This window comes from Pristis pectinata, chromosome 24, assembly GCF_009764475.1.
Source record: "Pristis pectinata isolate sPriPec2 chromosome 24, sPriPec2.1.pri, whole genome shotgun sequence".
Lineage (NCBI taxonomy): Eukaryota > Metazoa > Chordata > Chondrichthyes > Rhinopristiformes > Pristidae > Pristis > Pristis pectinata.
The window spans coordinates 17931935-17945693 of record NC_067428.1 but is presented as its reverse complement, the minus strand read 5'-3'; the positions used below and the strand labels follow the sequence as shown (position 1 = coordinate 17945693).

General features: G+C 44.3%; 1 protein-coding gene across 1 annotated transcript in view; it reads right to left on the bottom strand.

Moving 5' to 3' along the window:
• Positions 1–2505: 2505 nt before the first annotated feature.
• mast3b (microtubule associated serine/threonine kinase 3b) overlaps positions 2506–13759 on the bottom strand; it is a 41517-nt gene continuing 30263 nt past the window's right edge. The window contains exons 21-26 of the mRNA XM_052037560.1: positions 12761–12955; positions 11558–11781; positions 10378–10500; positions 9082–9218; positions 7500–7672; positions 2506–7287 (exon numbers count right to left, since the gene is read on the bottom strand). Of these exons, the coding sequence (XP_051893520.1) occupies positions 5882–7287; positions 7500–7672; positions 9082–9218; positions 10378–10500; positions 11558–11781; positions 12761–12955 (2258 nt within the window). The 3' untranslated portion in view covers positions 2506–5881. The remainder of the gene's footprint in view (positions 7288–7499; positions 7673–9081; positions 9219–10377; positions 10501–11557; positions 11782–12760; positions 12956–13759) is intronic.

Sequence of the window (13759 nt, the reverse complement as noted above, 5' to 3'; positions counted from 1 at the left end):
GACCAAGTTGCTTCAGGGAAATGTTAACCCCTTGGCTGCCGTGTTCACGGTGCTCAACTTCACATCTGAGTCATACCAAACTTCCCCTTCACAGAATGAAGTAAACAGATGCACAGGAAAAGACTGCTCCAGCGAGCACACGCCGTGCCATGAATGACTGAAATCTTTCATTGTTCAGTACTTTTTATGTCTTGCTTTAAATTTTCAATTAAAAAATGTTGCTTGCTTTATAAAGTCACAGAGTGCTCCCACTGAATTAGATGTGCAGAGTGGGAGTGGGAGCGAGTGGTAGGAAATAAATTCTCTCCCTCAGCACACGTTTTTGAGCTGTGTGAATGAATTTTAAGATAAAACAGAATGCTGGACAGGACTGGTTACTTTGTCCACGTGTCGGGCTTCTGCAAGTTCCATTTGTGCATTTAGGGTGACAAGTAATTGAACACAGTTAACAGCACGGCCTAGGCAGCTGGCATTTATATTTTGTTCTTTGTGGGTAGAGCTTGTTCCGGTCCCACCCACGTGCTGTTTATGGCACAGGTGCATCTGTCAACAAGTTTCCTCCTTAGATGGGATCAAGACAGCTTTAGACAGTAGGCATGAGAGTGGGCATTTGCATTGCACTCGCAGCAGGACTGATGTGAATGGATCCTTACGTTAACACAACTGATGCGAGTGTGTCCTTAAGTGGTTCAGCCGGTATTGGTTTACTATTGTCACTTGTACCGAGGTACAGTGAAAAACTTGTCTTGCATACCAATTGTACAGGTCAATTCATTACACAGTGCAGTTACACTGAGTTGGTACAGTGCATTGAGGTAGTACAGGTAAAAACAATAACAGTAGAGAGTAAAGTGTCAGAGCTACAGAGAAAGTGCAGTGCAGGTAGACAATAAGGTGCAAAGTCACAAGGTAGATCGTGAGGTCAGAGTCCATCTCATTGTATAACAGAACAGTTCAGTAGTCTTATCACAGTGGGATAGAAGCTGTCCTTAAACTTGGTGGTATGTGCCCTCAGGCTCCTGTATCTTCTACCTGATGGAAGAGAAGAGGGAATGACCCCGGTGGGTGGGTTCTTTGATTATGATACAAGCAGATATACATATTGCACAACTGGTAGGAACCCGGATGCACGTTGCCTGGTCTGGGTGAGCAGGATGGTCTGGATGAATGGGTCCCATGTTGCATGACTGGTATGAGCAGGTCCTCATTGCACAATGGATTGGGTGGGTCAGCATGTTGCATGATTGTTGTGAGCAGTTCTTCCTTTCCCATGAGCAGTATGGGTTGGTTCCATGTTGTATGACTGCTATGGGGAAGTACTCATGCTGCATGGCTGGTCTGAATAATAAGAAATAGGACAGGAGGCCATTCATCCCCTTGAGCCTACTCTGCCATTCAATAAGGTCATGGCTGATCCAACTTTCCTCAAGTTCTTACTTGTTCTACCCACATAACCTTTGATTTCATCACTGATTAAAACTCTGTCCATCAGTTTTGAAACCATGCATTCAGGCACCACCCTGATCATCATGAGTTACAACAGTCTGGATGTGGCAAGGAAATCTCAGTAAAATTGCCAGTGTTCACCGACTTCACTGTGGAATGTCTGTGTATTAGTACATATGCATGCTAACATGGAAATCCCCAAAATACATCAGCTGACTGTACTTTGTGTTGGACTCCACAAGCGTCCAGCATGGGTGCCCCAATCTGCAACAAATTCCCACCACAGCTTGGTTGGAGCTGACAGAGGGGCAATTTCAGGGGGCAGGCATGGCGTTGAGGGACTAAAGCAACTAACAGTTAATTTAGAAGAAAACTGTTAGCTTCAAACATTTTAAAATGCTGTAGGTTTCTTTTTTTGAACAATTGCTTTTATCATTTTGAATAGCTTGAACATTTCTTAAGGCTGGAAAATTTCACTGAGCTTTAACACCTTCACCAGTTTCAGTGAAGTTAGGGTGGACTATTGTAAAGCAATACCCAGGATTGCTCCAGTCCCACAACACCATGATTTTATGGGGCGAGAAACCCTGCAATTACCCAGGGCCTTGCTGCATGGTCGTATAAGCTGGCCTGATCCAAAAGTTACAATTGGGTGTCTACACGGTGCAAGCACAAGCCTTCTACAGCAAGAGTAGGCAGAGAGAACTTTCTGCTGATGCTGTCCTGAGGTCATTCAGTCTGGGATTGGAACAAGATCTTCCTGGACTGTCCTGTCCTGTCCAAAAATGGTCACCACTCCACAGCATGGAGCATGTCATCTTAGAGGCCAGCAGGGTAGTGCAGTGACACCAGTGTGCAACACAAGTTTTCACATCTCTTGCACAGAAATATTGTTCATTTGAGAATTATGAGCAGTGCAGCCACTGACATTGAACCAGCTCTCCTGTGGGGAGCTGAGGCCTGTCACAGCAGTGACTGACAAGTGACCCGACTTGGACTTGCCTTGTCACATGACCTCTCTACTTATCACATATTTGATGGAAAAACAGGTTATAAGAAGCCAAAGTTTATTTTTTAAAAAAATTCACGAAGAAACAATGAGAACAAATGCAAAACTTGGAAAGTAAAGATTTCAACACTGAATAGTAAGAGATTGCACAAAGAAAGCTGCAACATGGTTAAAATTGCAATGCTGATTTGCTACTGTAATTTGCGCCATGTTTAAAATCTTCTTTACTGAACCCAGTCAAACATTACAAACTGGAAGTTCAAGACCCAAGAGTGAAAGGAAACTTTCCTGGGACAGAGTTTTGTATCTTCATCCACTGTATTTTGGATAGATGAATTTTCATAAACCTTTGTTTAATTGCAGTTGTCAAATGTCTTTAAGAAATAAGTTTACAAACTGCACAGCATCATAGTTGCAGATCTATGATAATTTTATTCATTTGCAGAATATGGCCTTTGCTGGCAAAGCTAGAATTTATTGCCCATCTTTACTGCTCTTGAGAAAATGCTAATGAACAGCTTTCTTGAAAGCTGCAGCCCATCATGTGAAGGTCCTCCAACATTATTGTTGGGTCAGGAGTTCCAGGATTTAGACGTATTGATAATGAACAGCAATCTGTTTATATGTCAGGGTGAAGTGTCACTTGGAGAGAAACCTGCAGGTGGTCTCATGTGTCTGCTGCCCATCTTTTTAGGCAGCAGAGATCATAGGATTGGAAGGTACTGCTGGGATAATTTTGGCAAATTTCTGCAGTGCATTGTATGGATGGTACATACTGCAGCTGTGGTGCACTAATGTAGGGAAAGAATATTCCGAGTGATATATGAAGTGCCAATCAAGTGGGCTGCTTGAATCTGAATATTGTTGAGCTTCTTGAGTGTCATTAGAGCTGCACTCAGCCAGGCATGTAGAGACCTCCAGACCTGAGTCTTGTAGAGGCTGGAATGACTTTGGGAAAGCTGGAGGTGAGCAGTCACCACATGATACCCAACTTCTGACCTGTTTGTGTTGCCAAGTGTTTTAATGATTGGTCCACATAATTTTCTGGTCAATGATGACTTCCAGGATGTTGAAATTGGAGATTTCAGTGACAGTAATGACATTAAACCCATTCTCTCCTATGGGGAATGGTTATTACTTGGACGTATGACAGAAAATTACCTGCCACTCTTCAGTTTGTGCCTGAATGTTGCCCAGACCTTGCTGGTTGGAAAAGAGTTGTGAATGGAACCATCAATGAACATCCCCACTTCTGATCTTGTGGTGGAAGGTCAGAATGTAGATGTTTGGGCCATGGACACTACCCCAAGGGACTTCTGCAATAATTTCTTGTGGCTGAAATCAGTGGCTCCAAAAACCACAACCATCTTCCTTTGTTCCAGGTGGGACTCAAAACATTGGAGAATTTTTATTTTGACATCCTGACCAGACCAGAGTTATGATCAAGTCTGGAGCCAAGTGGTTCTGGCGGAATCAATCTCAGCATCAGTGAGCAGGTTATTAGTGTTTACGTGCCACATGATAGAACTGTTGAAACTATCCATCATGTTGTTAATGTTTGAGAATGGGCTAATGGGTGTTAATTGGCTGGATTATTTATCCCCTCTTTGTGCAGAGGGCATCCCTGGTCAATTTTCCACTTTGTTGGGTGAATGCCAGTGCAGTCATTGTACTGGAACAGCTTGGTTAGAAGTGCAGCCAGTTCTGGAGCACAAATCTTTAGTTTTACAGCCAGGTGTTGTCAGGACCTGTACCCTTGGCTGAGTCAGCAGTTTGTTAAGGTCACGTGGAGCGAGTTAAATTGGCTAAAGGCCAGCTTCTGTGACAATGAGGATCATGAGGAGGCCAAGATGGACCATCCACTTGGCAGATCTGGTTGAGGATGGTTTAGGAATAATGCGGCCTGTCAAATGACATATGATTTTAGTCTGATGCGAGTCCTTCCAGCACAAGTGTGTTGGTAGAACCCTCAACTTCAGCTGGCAGCAAGCTAACACTTGAACTAGCACTGGACAACAGGTTGAGTTTGCAGCTGATCTGGGAGCCTGTGACTGCAAAGTATGTATGGACTTTTGACAATGATTCAGCGAATGAAGATGCACAATGTAACAGAATTGCTCTGGCTTAAATTGCACTGAATGATTATTAAAGCCAATAGCTAGCATGGACATACAACTCAACCCACAGCCTCCACTTTGGTCCCAATACCAAGCATTGGTTGAAAATGTTAGCTTTGAATGAAAATACAATGCCCACATCAACATGACCAATCAAACGGAATCATTCACCCAGTAACACAAGCAAAAGAAATGCCCTCTGTTCACTGAATTCCTCATGCCCCAACAGAGCAAAGTCTAGAGTAACAAGGAAATAAGTTGGGCTGAACTGAGCACAAAGGTAAATGACACCGGGTTCACCTCCACTACTTGGGAAATCCAGTTGCCCTTTCAAGGAATGTTACAGCTACAACAAAGAAGCTTCAATTCATCCAAAACAACACTCCCATGCAAGTACAGCACAGGTTAAAAACAGAGTAAAGCTTCCTCTACAGTGTCCCATTAGACACTCCCAGTGCAGGGATAATATGCGTTAGGGTACAAAGTAAAAGCTCCTAAATTACGAATTGACTTGCTTCCAAACTATTTCATTGGCTGTAACGCACTTTGGGATTTTTTTTAAGGTATAAAAGGTGGCGTAGAGAAGTTTGTTTTTTATTCCTACCAAATCTCATCCACTAACGTTTCACCTTCTCGTGAAGGATCTAACAAAGTAGATCTGATTGCCTTAACTCGTATGGTGAGAGATACTGAAATCTTTCTTGTGAAATATTCAACTGGTGATTGTTCTATTCTCTGTAGATTCATGGGGTTCAAAAGAACCATGTCACTGCACAAGCCTTCATGGCACATGGAACACATGGCTTGAGTGATCACTTTACACAGCCAATGGCAGTTTCTGAGCTTATGTTTATCAATCTAGGTTTTGTTTATGAAGAATTCTGTTGATTTTTCATTTTTCCAAAGTTTCATTCTGTGCTTTAGACACTTTCAGCATTCCAGTCCTGCAGCGTCTCAAGCACAGCCCGCAAAGTACTCCATCACATGGTGTTGCTTCAAATGCCTTTAGTTGTAAATGAGTTACCAGCAGGAACCACCAACTCTTGACCCATGACAGCAGCATTTGGTGATTTTCCAGGTAAATGAGATTTCCTGGATAGGTGTTTAACTGTTTCTGTAAAGTGTTTTATAAAAGCATGCTTCCATGTTCAGTAACCCTTCATTCAGTGTGCCTCCCAAACCATCTATATACACACACACACACACACACACACACACACACACACATACACACACACACAGACATTTTAATCTGTTTTGACAATAGTACTTTCAATCAGGCTGCTGTGTGGATTTTGAAACTCAGTCTCTAACACTTTCTTTCTTTTGGTTCCTTTCTGGTTTCCAGCTTGGTGATTCCGGACTGAGCATGCTGTCTGTGGCTGTCTGCTGTTCCCGACTTGTTTGGCAGTGTTTCAGTGTTTGAACATGTAGAATTCTCCTTTCTGCATTCTTCTAGCTCTGTACAAAACTTGGACCCACCAGCACCCACCATTAACGCAGCTTGTGTAAGACCTTCATCTATTGCCAAGGAACCTTCAATCTGACAGTGCAGGAGTTCTGACTGGTGATCTCCAAAATGGAGATGTTTGTGATCAATAGGAGTCAATGACGCACTCATGGGAGTCACTGTCATTTCCACGTGAGAGGAAGTATCTTGTTGATTTGGTCTCTGAAATGGTTTCCCCTGTTTCCTCAAGCTGATGGTTTCAGCTTCTCCATCACCCTCCATGGGTCTATAGGGGTTTTGGCACAGGCTTGGAATAGAATGGGTTGCCTGACATTGCCAGTCCACAGCACCCTGCTTCTGATTTTTCGCCTCTGACCTGTGAACTTCAATTTCTGGAACCAAGTGTGGTCTCCAAGTGTTAGACTCTTCATGATCACAGCATTTATTGGCTGCTGGTCCAGTGCCTGGGTCTGAATCAAATCCTGCCTCTAGCCAAGCTACTTTACTTGGAGAATAGTTGATTTCCAATGCTTCCTCTTCCCCTCTGCTGGCCCTCTCATTCCTTGTCCTTTCCTGCTCAACTGTAGTTGCTCCATCACCAATGTCCACTTCCTGAACTGCTTCTTGCCTCGGGAGTGAATTATACTTTTCAGACAAATTTGCCCTTCTCATGGGCTTGGTGTCCTGATGAGTCTTGTGCTTCTGCACTGACCACTCTTTTGGCTTCTGGGTCCCTGCAATCTCTCCCAATCCCTGTTGGTCAGCAGAAGCCTCGAGCTCAGCTGGTTCACTCAGACCCTGAAGGTCATTCTGCAGGATTTCACTTCCCCCTTCACCCAGAGACAATTCTGGGTGCTTCCTTGATCCACACTGTTTCTTTTCGGCAAGACAGACGGCTGACAATCTCTCTCCCAACTGCAACTGTCTCAGTAGTGGTGAGCGTGGCGTTTCCCCACTGCGAGGGCGCACCAAGTGCCTCACAATAGTTGGAGGGGACAGTGTCTTGCCAGAGTAGGCTTGGATGTTCTTGGAGGAAAAGGATAAAGGGGAGGGTGAGCGGTGTGGTGAAGATGCTTGGGGTGTTGGTGATGGGGTGCAAGCCAGAGGCGAAGGTGGGATGTTGCTGGTGGATTTCCGTCGGCCAGCTTTGTAACGCTGGTTATTGGACTTGGAGGCCAGCCCATGCAACGAGCAGGGCCTGAGGTTTCCGGCTGGAGAGCTTGGAGCACTATGTCCAGGAGAGATGCTCTGGGGTGAGGTGGTCCCTATTTTAAAAAAAAGACAGAACCAAGTTAGCTCTCTGTTTGTTTTATAACATTAAAATTGAAACAGAGACTGGATCTCAGTTGATTCTGATCCAACTCAGTGGCAATCTTGGATCCACAATTAACCATTAAAATACTCAGTTTAACCATTTGAATTTGGAACCCGGTTGGCCCACATTTCACCCTGAGACAAGAACAGGAGAGGTCATAACCTGAGTGGGGATCTGGTGCTGGGCTTCGACAGGGAGTTGCTGGTCCTGGAGACAGACTGTATGTGGGAGATCCTGGAGTGCTTTCACTGGATGATTGGTACAAGCCAGATGGAAGGCATCGGCCTGTGTTCCGTGCTGCCGGCTGCTTTGAAATCTTGTGGCGTGATTTCCTTCTGTTAAAGGCAGGGAGTTACATGAGGTTAATGATCCACTTCTCTCAAATGCTGGAAGAAAATAGAGGACCATCACAGTTCTAGTGACACTCCATAAGCTTTTTTCTTTAACCCATGTGGCTATTACCGTCAAGGCCAGTATATATTGCCTATCCCTGAACAAGAGTAGCTTGCTGGGCGATTTGAGAGTCGACCACACAACTGAAGGTCTGGAACCACAAAGAGGGTAGACTGGGTTAGGATGACTGATTTCCTTCCAAGAAGGACATCAGTGAAGCTGATGGGTTTTTGCAGTCCAGTAGTTTCATGGTCACTGTTGCTGATGCCAGCTACTGCATTGTAGATGGACAGTTCAAGAGGGTAGCTCACCACCACCATCTCAAAACCACTTTGAGATGTGCAGTAGTTGCCAACTCTGTGACGCCCAGATATCATGTAGAAAATAAAAACAGTAATTCTGCTCCTCTACTCTCTCTAAGTATCGAGTGTTTGGTGTATTAGAGAGTCAGGCAACACATGTGGAGAGAGAAACAGAATTAACATTTCAGGTTGATGAGCTTCCATCAGAACTGGGAAAAGTTATTCGATAAGTATGTTTGAAGTTGCAGTAAAGGGGGACGGGGGAGAATCTCAGTGATAGGAGGGAGATCAAGAGTGAGTGAATGATGCAAATGATGGTGCTGTAGCCTGAAAGAGGGTGGAGAAGTCTTGTTAATTACATCTCCTTCAGACAGGTCAGCTGTAAATAGGAGGTAAATGAGTAGTCAGTATAGATTTACTTTCTTAATTCTTGCTCGCTATAGGTACCCCCTCACTTTAATTTTTTACCATCTGCCATCGACCTGCCTGGATTACCTCCCCGTAAATTTAGCTTCAGCCTCTCTATTGTTAAGTCAAACCAATGACCAGCTTGCTTTATCTCGTGAAAGGAGCAAATATTGCACCTGAATACTGCTTTTTGTATCTGTCTTGGCTAAGAATCATTTGTCAACCATGACATTGTGTTCTTCACTTGGCCAACTCTTCATTAACTCAAACTGTAACACAGAAAATCAGGAATAAAATCAAAAAAATGCTGAAGATACTCAGCAAGTCAGGCAGCATCTGTAGAGTGAGAAATAATGCTTCAGGTCGACGATCTTTCATTCAGAACCGATGTTGCCTGATCTGCTGAGCTTTGCTAGCGTTATCTGTTTTATTTTCATATCAAATCACTTTCTGTATAAACATCATCCACTACATTTTCTGTATCAATATAAGCTCTTACTGCTTCAAATAATAAATTTACCAATCATGAAATTCTTTTAACAGCATTTCTGGGTTGCCATTAATGACCTGTTGGTTGCCATGGTGAAGGTGAGTTTGGTATGCCCTATGGGCCTAGCAAAGGTGCACTAAGTGAGACTCACGTTTCCTGGTTTTCTCTCTTTCGATGCCGCTTCCTGCGTCGAGCCATCTTGCCCCTGAAACTAGTCTTTCTTGCAGGGCCAATCTTTATCGATGTGTTCTCCAGTGGGGTGGAGCAGACCACCACCTTGTTCCCACTCTGTGACAGAAAGAAAGGCGACTATTACTAATGATGGTCCAGGAACAGCCTTGCTCAATAAGTTTACAAGATGGAATTTAGAAATATTCTATCTTTAACATGAATGCAAGAGATGGACGCCAGGCATACGGAACTGGGGAAGGAAGTAGGCAATGTAATAAGTAATGGGGAAGTTAAAATAGAAATAGTTAAGGAATGGCAGAGGGAGAGGCAATGGGAGAGGAATGACACATGCCAGCAGTCCAGGACTTTGGAAAGTCAAATTGGTATTGGGCATATACAGTAAATGGTAGGGCATTAGGGAATGTTGATGAACAGTGAGATCTAAGGTTTCAAGTCCATCGTTCCTGTAAGTGTTAACATAGGTAAATGGGGTGGTGACAAAGACATTTGGCATGCTTGCCTTCGTAGTTCAGGGCACAGAATATCAAAGTTAGGACATAATGTTTCAACTTTACAAAACACTGGTTAGACTGCTCTACAATATTGTGTGCAGTTCTGGTCGCCACACTATAGGAAGGATGTGTTTGTGCTGGAGAGAATGCAGAGGAGATTCACTTGGATGTTGCTGGAATTGAAGGACTTTAGTTATGGGGAGAGATTGGATAGACTGGGCTTGTTTTCCATGGAGTGAAGGAGGCCGACAGAGATGTATGAAATTATAAGGGGCATAGATATGGTTTAGTCAGAATCATTTTCCTACGATAGGGTCTCAAAAACAAGAGGGCACAGGTTTAAGGGTGAGAGGAAGGAAATTTTAAAGAAGATTAGAGGGAAGGGTTTTCTTTTACAGAGACGGGTTGACATCTGGAATGTGCTGCCAGAAGACGGGGAGGAGTCAGAGACATTTAAGAGACATTTAGACAGGAACTTAAATAGACATGGTATAGAAAGTTACAGACCTAATGCAGGCAAATGGGATTACTGTAGATGGGCAATAGGGTTGGCATGAACTTGGTGGGTTGAAGGGCCCCATTTCTGTGCTCTATGACTCAATGGCATGCAGAACGAAGAGAGACTGAACCAGTAAGAAAGTGAATGGGAGAGGTATGGGCTCAGTGGAAACGGGAAAGGGGAAGGGAGGGCCAGAGGGATATTGATGACATACGATGTGCAACTCATCAGAAGACATTCAGGCTGTTAACAGCAATGACGGTACCTTTAGGAGGATCTCCAGCACCTCTGTGTGAACAAGTCCCATCACTGATTCACCATTGATGTGCGTAATCAGGTCACCGGCACTCAACCCTGCCTCGTGAGCTGGGCTTCCTTCCTCTACACTCTGCAGCAAAGCATAGACAACAGCTCAGTGCAAAGCTGAAGAGCCTCCAACATTCAACTACAAGTCCCTACATTGTAACACCCTGCTCTCTGAGCCATTCATTGATCCTGAAATCCCAACGATCTCCACTATTCCTGATACCCTCTCTAACTTCCCACTCAGGAATCCAATCCCTCCCTCAACTGCCTGGCACTGAATTCCAACCCTTCCTTGCCAACACCCAAATTGGGTGCTAGCCCCCACTCCTCCAACTCTGCAAAATGTATGATATCCAAAACTCTCACCCCTAGATGGCCATGATCTGCTCTACCACCTCTTGACCAAAGCTCTTCACACCTTCCATTCTGACTTTCCCTCCCTATTGTGCTTATCTTGCTCCTCTTGACCTTGCCTTCAGCAGGCTGGGAACCTTTTCAATCTCTCTCCCTGCCTTTGAAGTTCATCATCAACCTTTCCAAACAGGATTCCCAGCGGCTGCCCAAAGTCTGGGCTGTTACTCAAAAGAAGCTTCCCCTCTGTAAAGTCAGTTGAGAGTTTCCCCATTAAAGCTGCTCTTTGTTGAATGATAACATATAGAAAATGATACATTGCATGATAGTTTATTCATGCAAACTCTAGTACAAACGAGAGAATTGCAAATTGTGTGCAGCATACTGCAACGGGATCATCTAACATTGAATCCACAACACTGGAACAAGGCATTTGGCCCACCCAGTCTGTGCCCACATGAGCTTTCTCCCACTCTTCTTCAACTTACCTCATCACCATGTCCTTCTATTCTTTTCTCTCTCAAGTACCTATCCAGCTTCCCCTTAAACCTAGCTCTGTTCTGCATCTCAATCATTTCCTGAGAGGTCCACAATCTCATTACTCTCTGGGTGTAGAGTTTTCTCCTAAATTCCCAAGTTTAGCTTCTCTACCCTTTCAAACACTCGTAATTTTAAAGATTTCTATGGGGTTAACAGAATGGAGGAAGATATTGGAACCTGGACGTCCGACTATGGTTTCTAAATCAGCCTGACAGCCAGTATTGCTATCTGGCCCAGGACCCACTTACCCAGACCATATGGTGCACCATATATACATCACTGTCTCCCACATAGACTGGAATTGCCCGCAACGTGAAGCCAAATTTCTTTCCAGAACTGTGGATAATTATTGGAGGCCGCAGACTTGTGATATTCAGTGAATGATCACGACTTGGAGAGGACTCTCTGGATGAGGAATTTGACGAAAGGGAGTGTTGAGAAATTGCACCAACCAGGGGACCACGGACAAGCTCTGAAACAAGGAAAGAAACCAGAGCTGTTAACGTTTGCTAGTTAATTATTAACTTGTTTCAGAGAGATCTGCAGCCAGTGAAGCCCTTGAATGGATTCTAACCCTGCCACACAATTTGAGGACTGAGTTTCAATGTGAGGAATGCAGGAAGGGCATAGGATTGGCAGAGATTACAGCTGAGACCTTAGAGGGATAGAAGTAAATAATAAGTTTAAGGCACAATCTATTGGAATAAACTATCCAGACACATCTCCCCAGATTCCTCACCACACACTCCCAGTCTTTGCAGCCAGTCTCCACCCTATCCCACTGTCTACATGACCCACACACCTTACCCATGAAACTCTGCTCCCACAGCCACAGATCCCCGTGTCCTCACCAGCACTCTCATGCCTGTCCCAGCTCCAAACACTGACCCAAAACCTCTACTAGTTCTATGCATCCAGAAATCCTCACTGCACCCTGACCCTGTCAATTATTTGGTATTGGTTTATTATTGTCACTTGTACTGAGGTACAGTGAAAAACTTGTCTTGCATACCGATCGTACAGGTCAATTCATTACACAGTGCAGTTACATTGAGTTAGCACAGAGTGCATTGATGTAGTACAGGTAAAAACAGTAACAGTACAGAGTAAAGTGTCACAGCTACAGAGAAAGTGCAGCGCAATAAGGTGAAAGGTCACAACAAGGTAGATCGTGAGGTCAAAGTCCATCTCAGAACCTTTGCCCAATCACACTTTCCCAGCCAACTATCTTCTTCAGCCATGGGATTTGACACCCACTGAGGCCCGTCCTTAGATTAGTCTCCCTCTCAGTGATCACCCTGGGCCACGCACTCCCACAGATTCCCAGGGTTACATCCACAGGACTGTACAAAGTTACCTGGGGTACCAAGGAGGTGTGGGCAATTCCTTGTACCCTCCACCTTTTTCATCGCTATAACTTCCATCCTGATTGCAAGATAATCCACGCTTACCTGGTGAGATTAGAAGTGACAGTGCTCCACTGGATGCTGATTTGGGAAATGTCCTCCCTGGAGTCAGCCTATTCTCTGAAATTCCAGAGTGATCCTCGAGTTTATGAGCTGAAAGCCGTCCTTTTGGAGTGGAGCTTCTGTGATCCACGCTGTTGCTGCGTACACGCATGAGATTAATATTGCTGGCAAGAACGTCTGCAAAACAATCAGCCCATGGCAGACAATGAACTCAGTCCCAACTAAGTTATTAGCAGTTGACAGCACCTGAAATAAAATCATCATTAAACTACCACAGCAGCTTTGGATTCTGGATTGGGACTACTGTATTGTTACAATAAAATATAGCACTTTTAGTATTGCACCCAAGGTACTCCATACACCATTAATCACTGCCTCCTATCCTGGACACTGCTCACCCACCTCCCCCCCCCCCCACCGAAACCATTTGCCGCCTCCTAGCCCGCACACTGCTCCTTTGATACTTTTGCTTCCAACTTTTGGATAAGTTTCTGTGGTGCTTTATCAAATGTCTTTTGAAAGTTCATGTAAATAACATTCTCTATATGACATGAACTACCCTCTCTCAAAGAACTCAGTTAGCCTGCATCATGCTTGACAGAGTCTCTGCGTGTGTGTATTTTATACACTGTATGGTTTGCACGAAGTTATAAGCTGCAGGAAGTCACAGTTATGGTTAGGGTCTGTGTATGGATAGGACCTGTGTATTGTTACAGTCTGTGCATTGTTACAGTCTGTGCATTTTCCTTGTGATTTATTCATTTTTCAGGATCTGAGCATTACTGGTGAGGCCACTAATAATTGCCCTTGAGAAGGTGATGGTGAACTGCCTCCTTTAACTTCTGGTGAAGATAGTGATGTTATTGGAAATTAGGATGGTGTGTGATTTGGAGGAGAACCTGTAGATGGCTGATGTTCCCACGCACCAGCTGCCCTGGTTCTTCTTGGTGGTAGAAGTTACGGGTTTGGGGGGAACTGTCA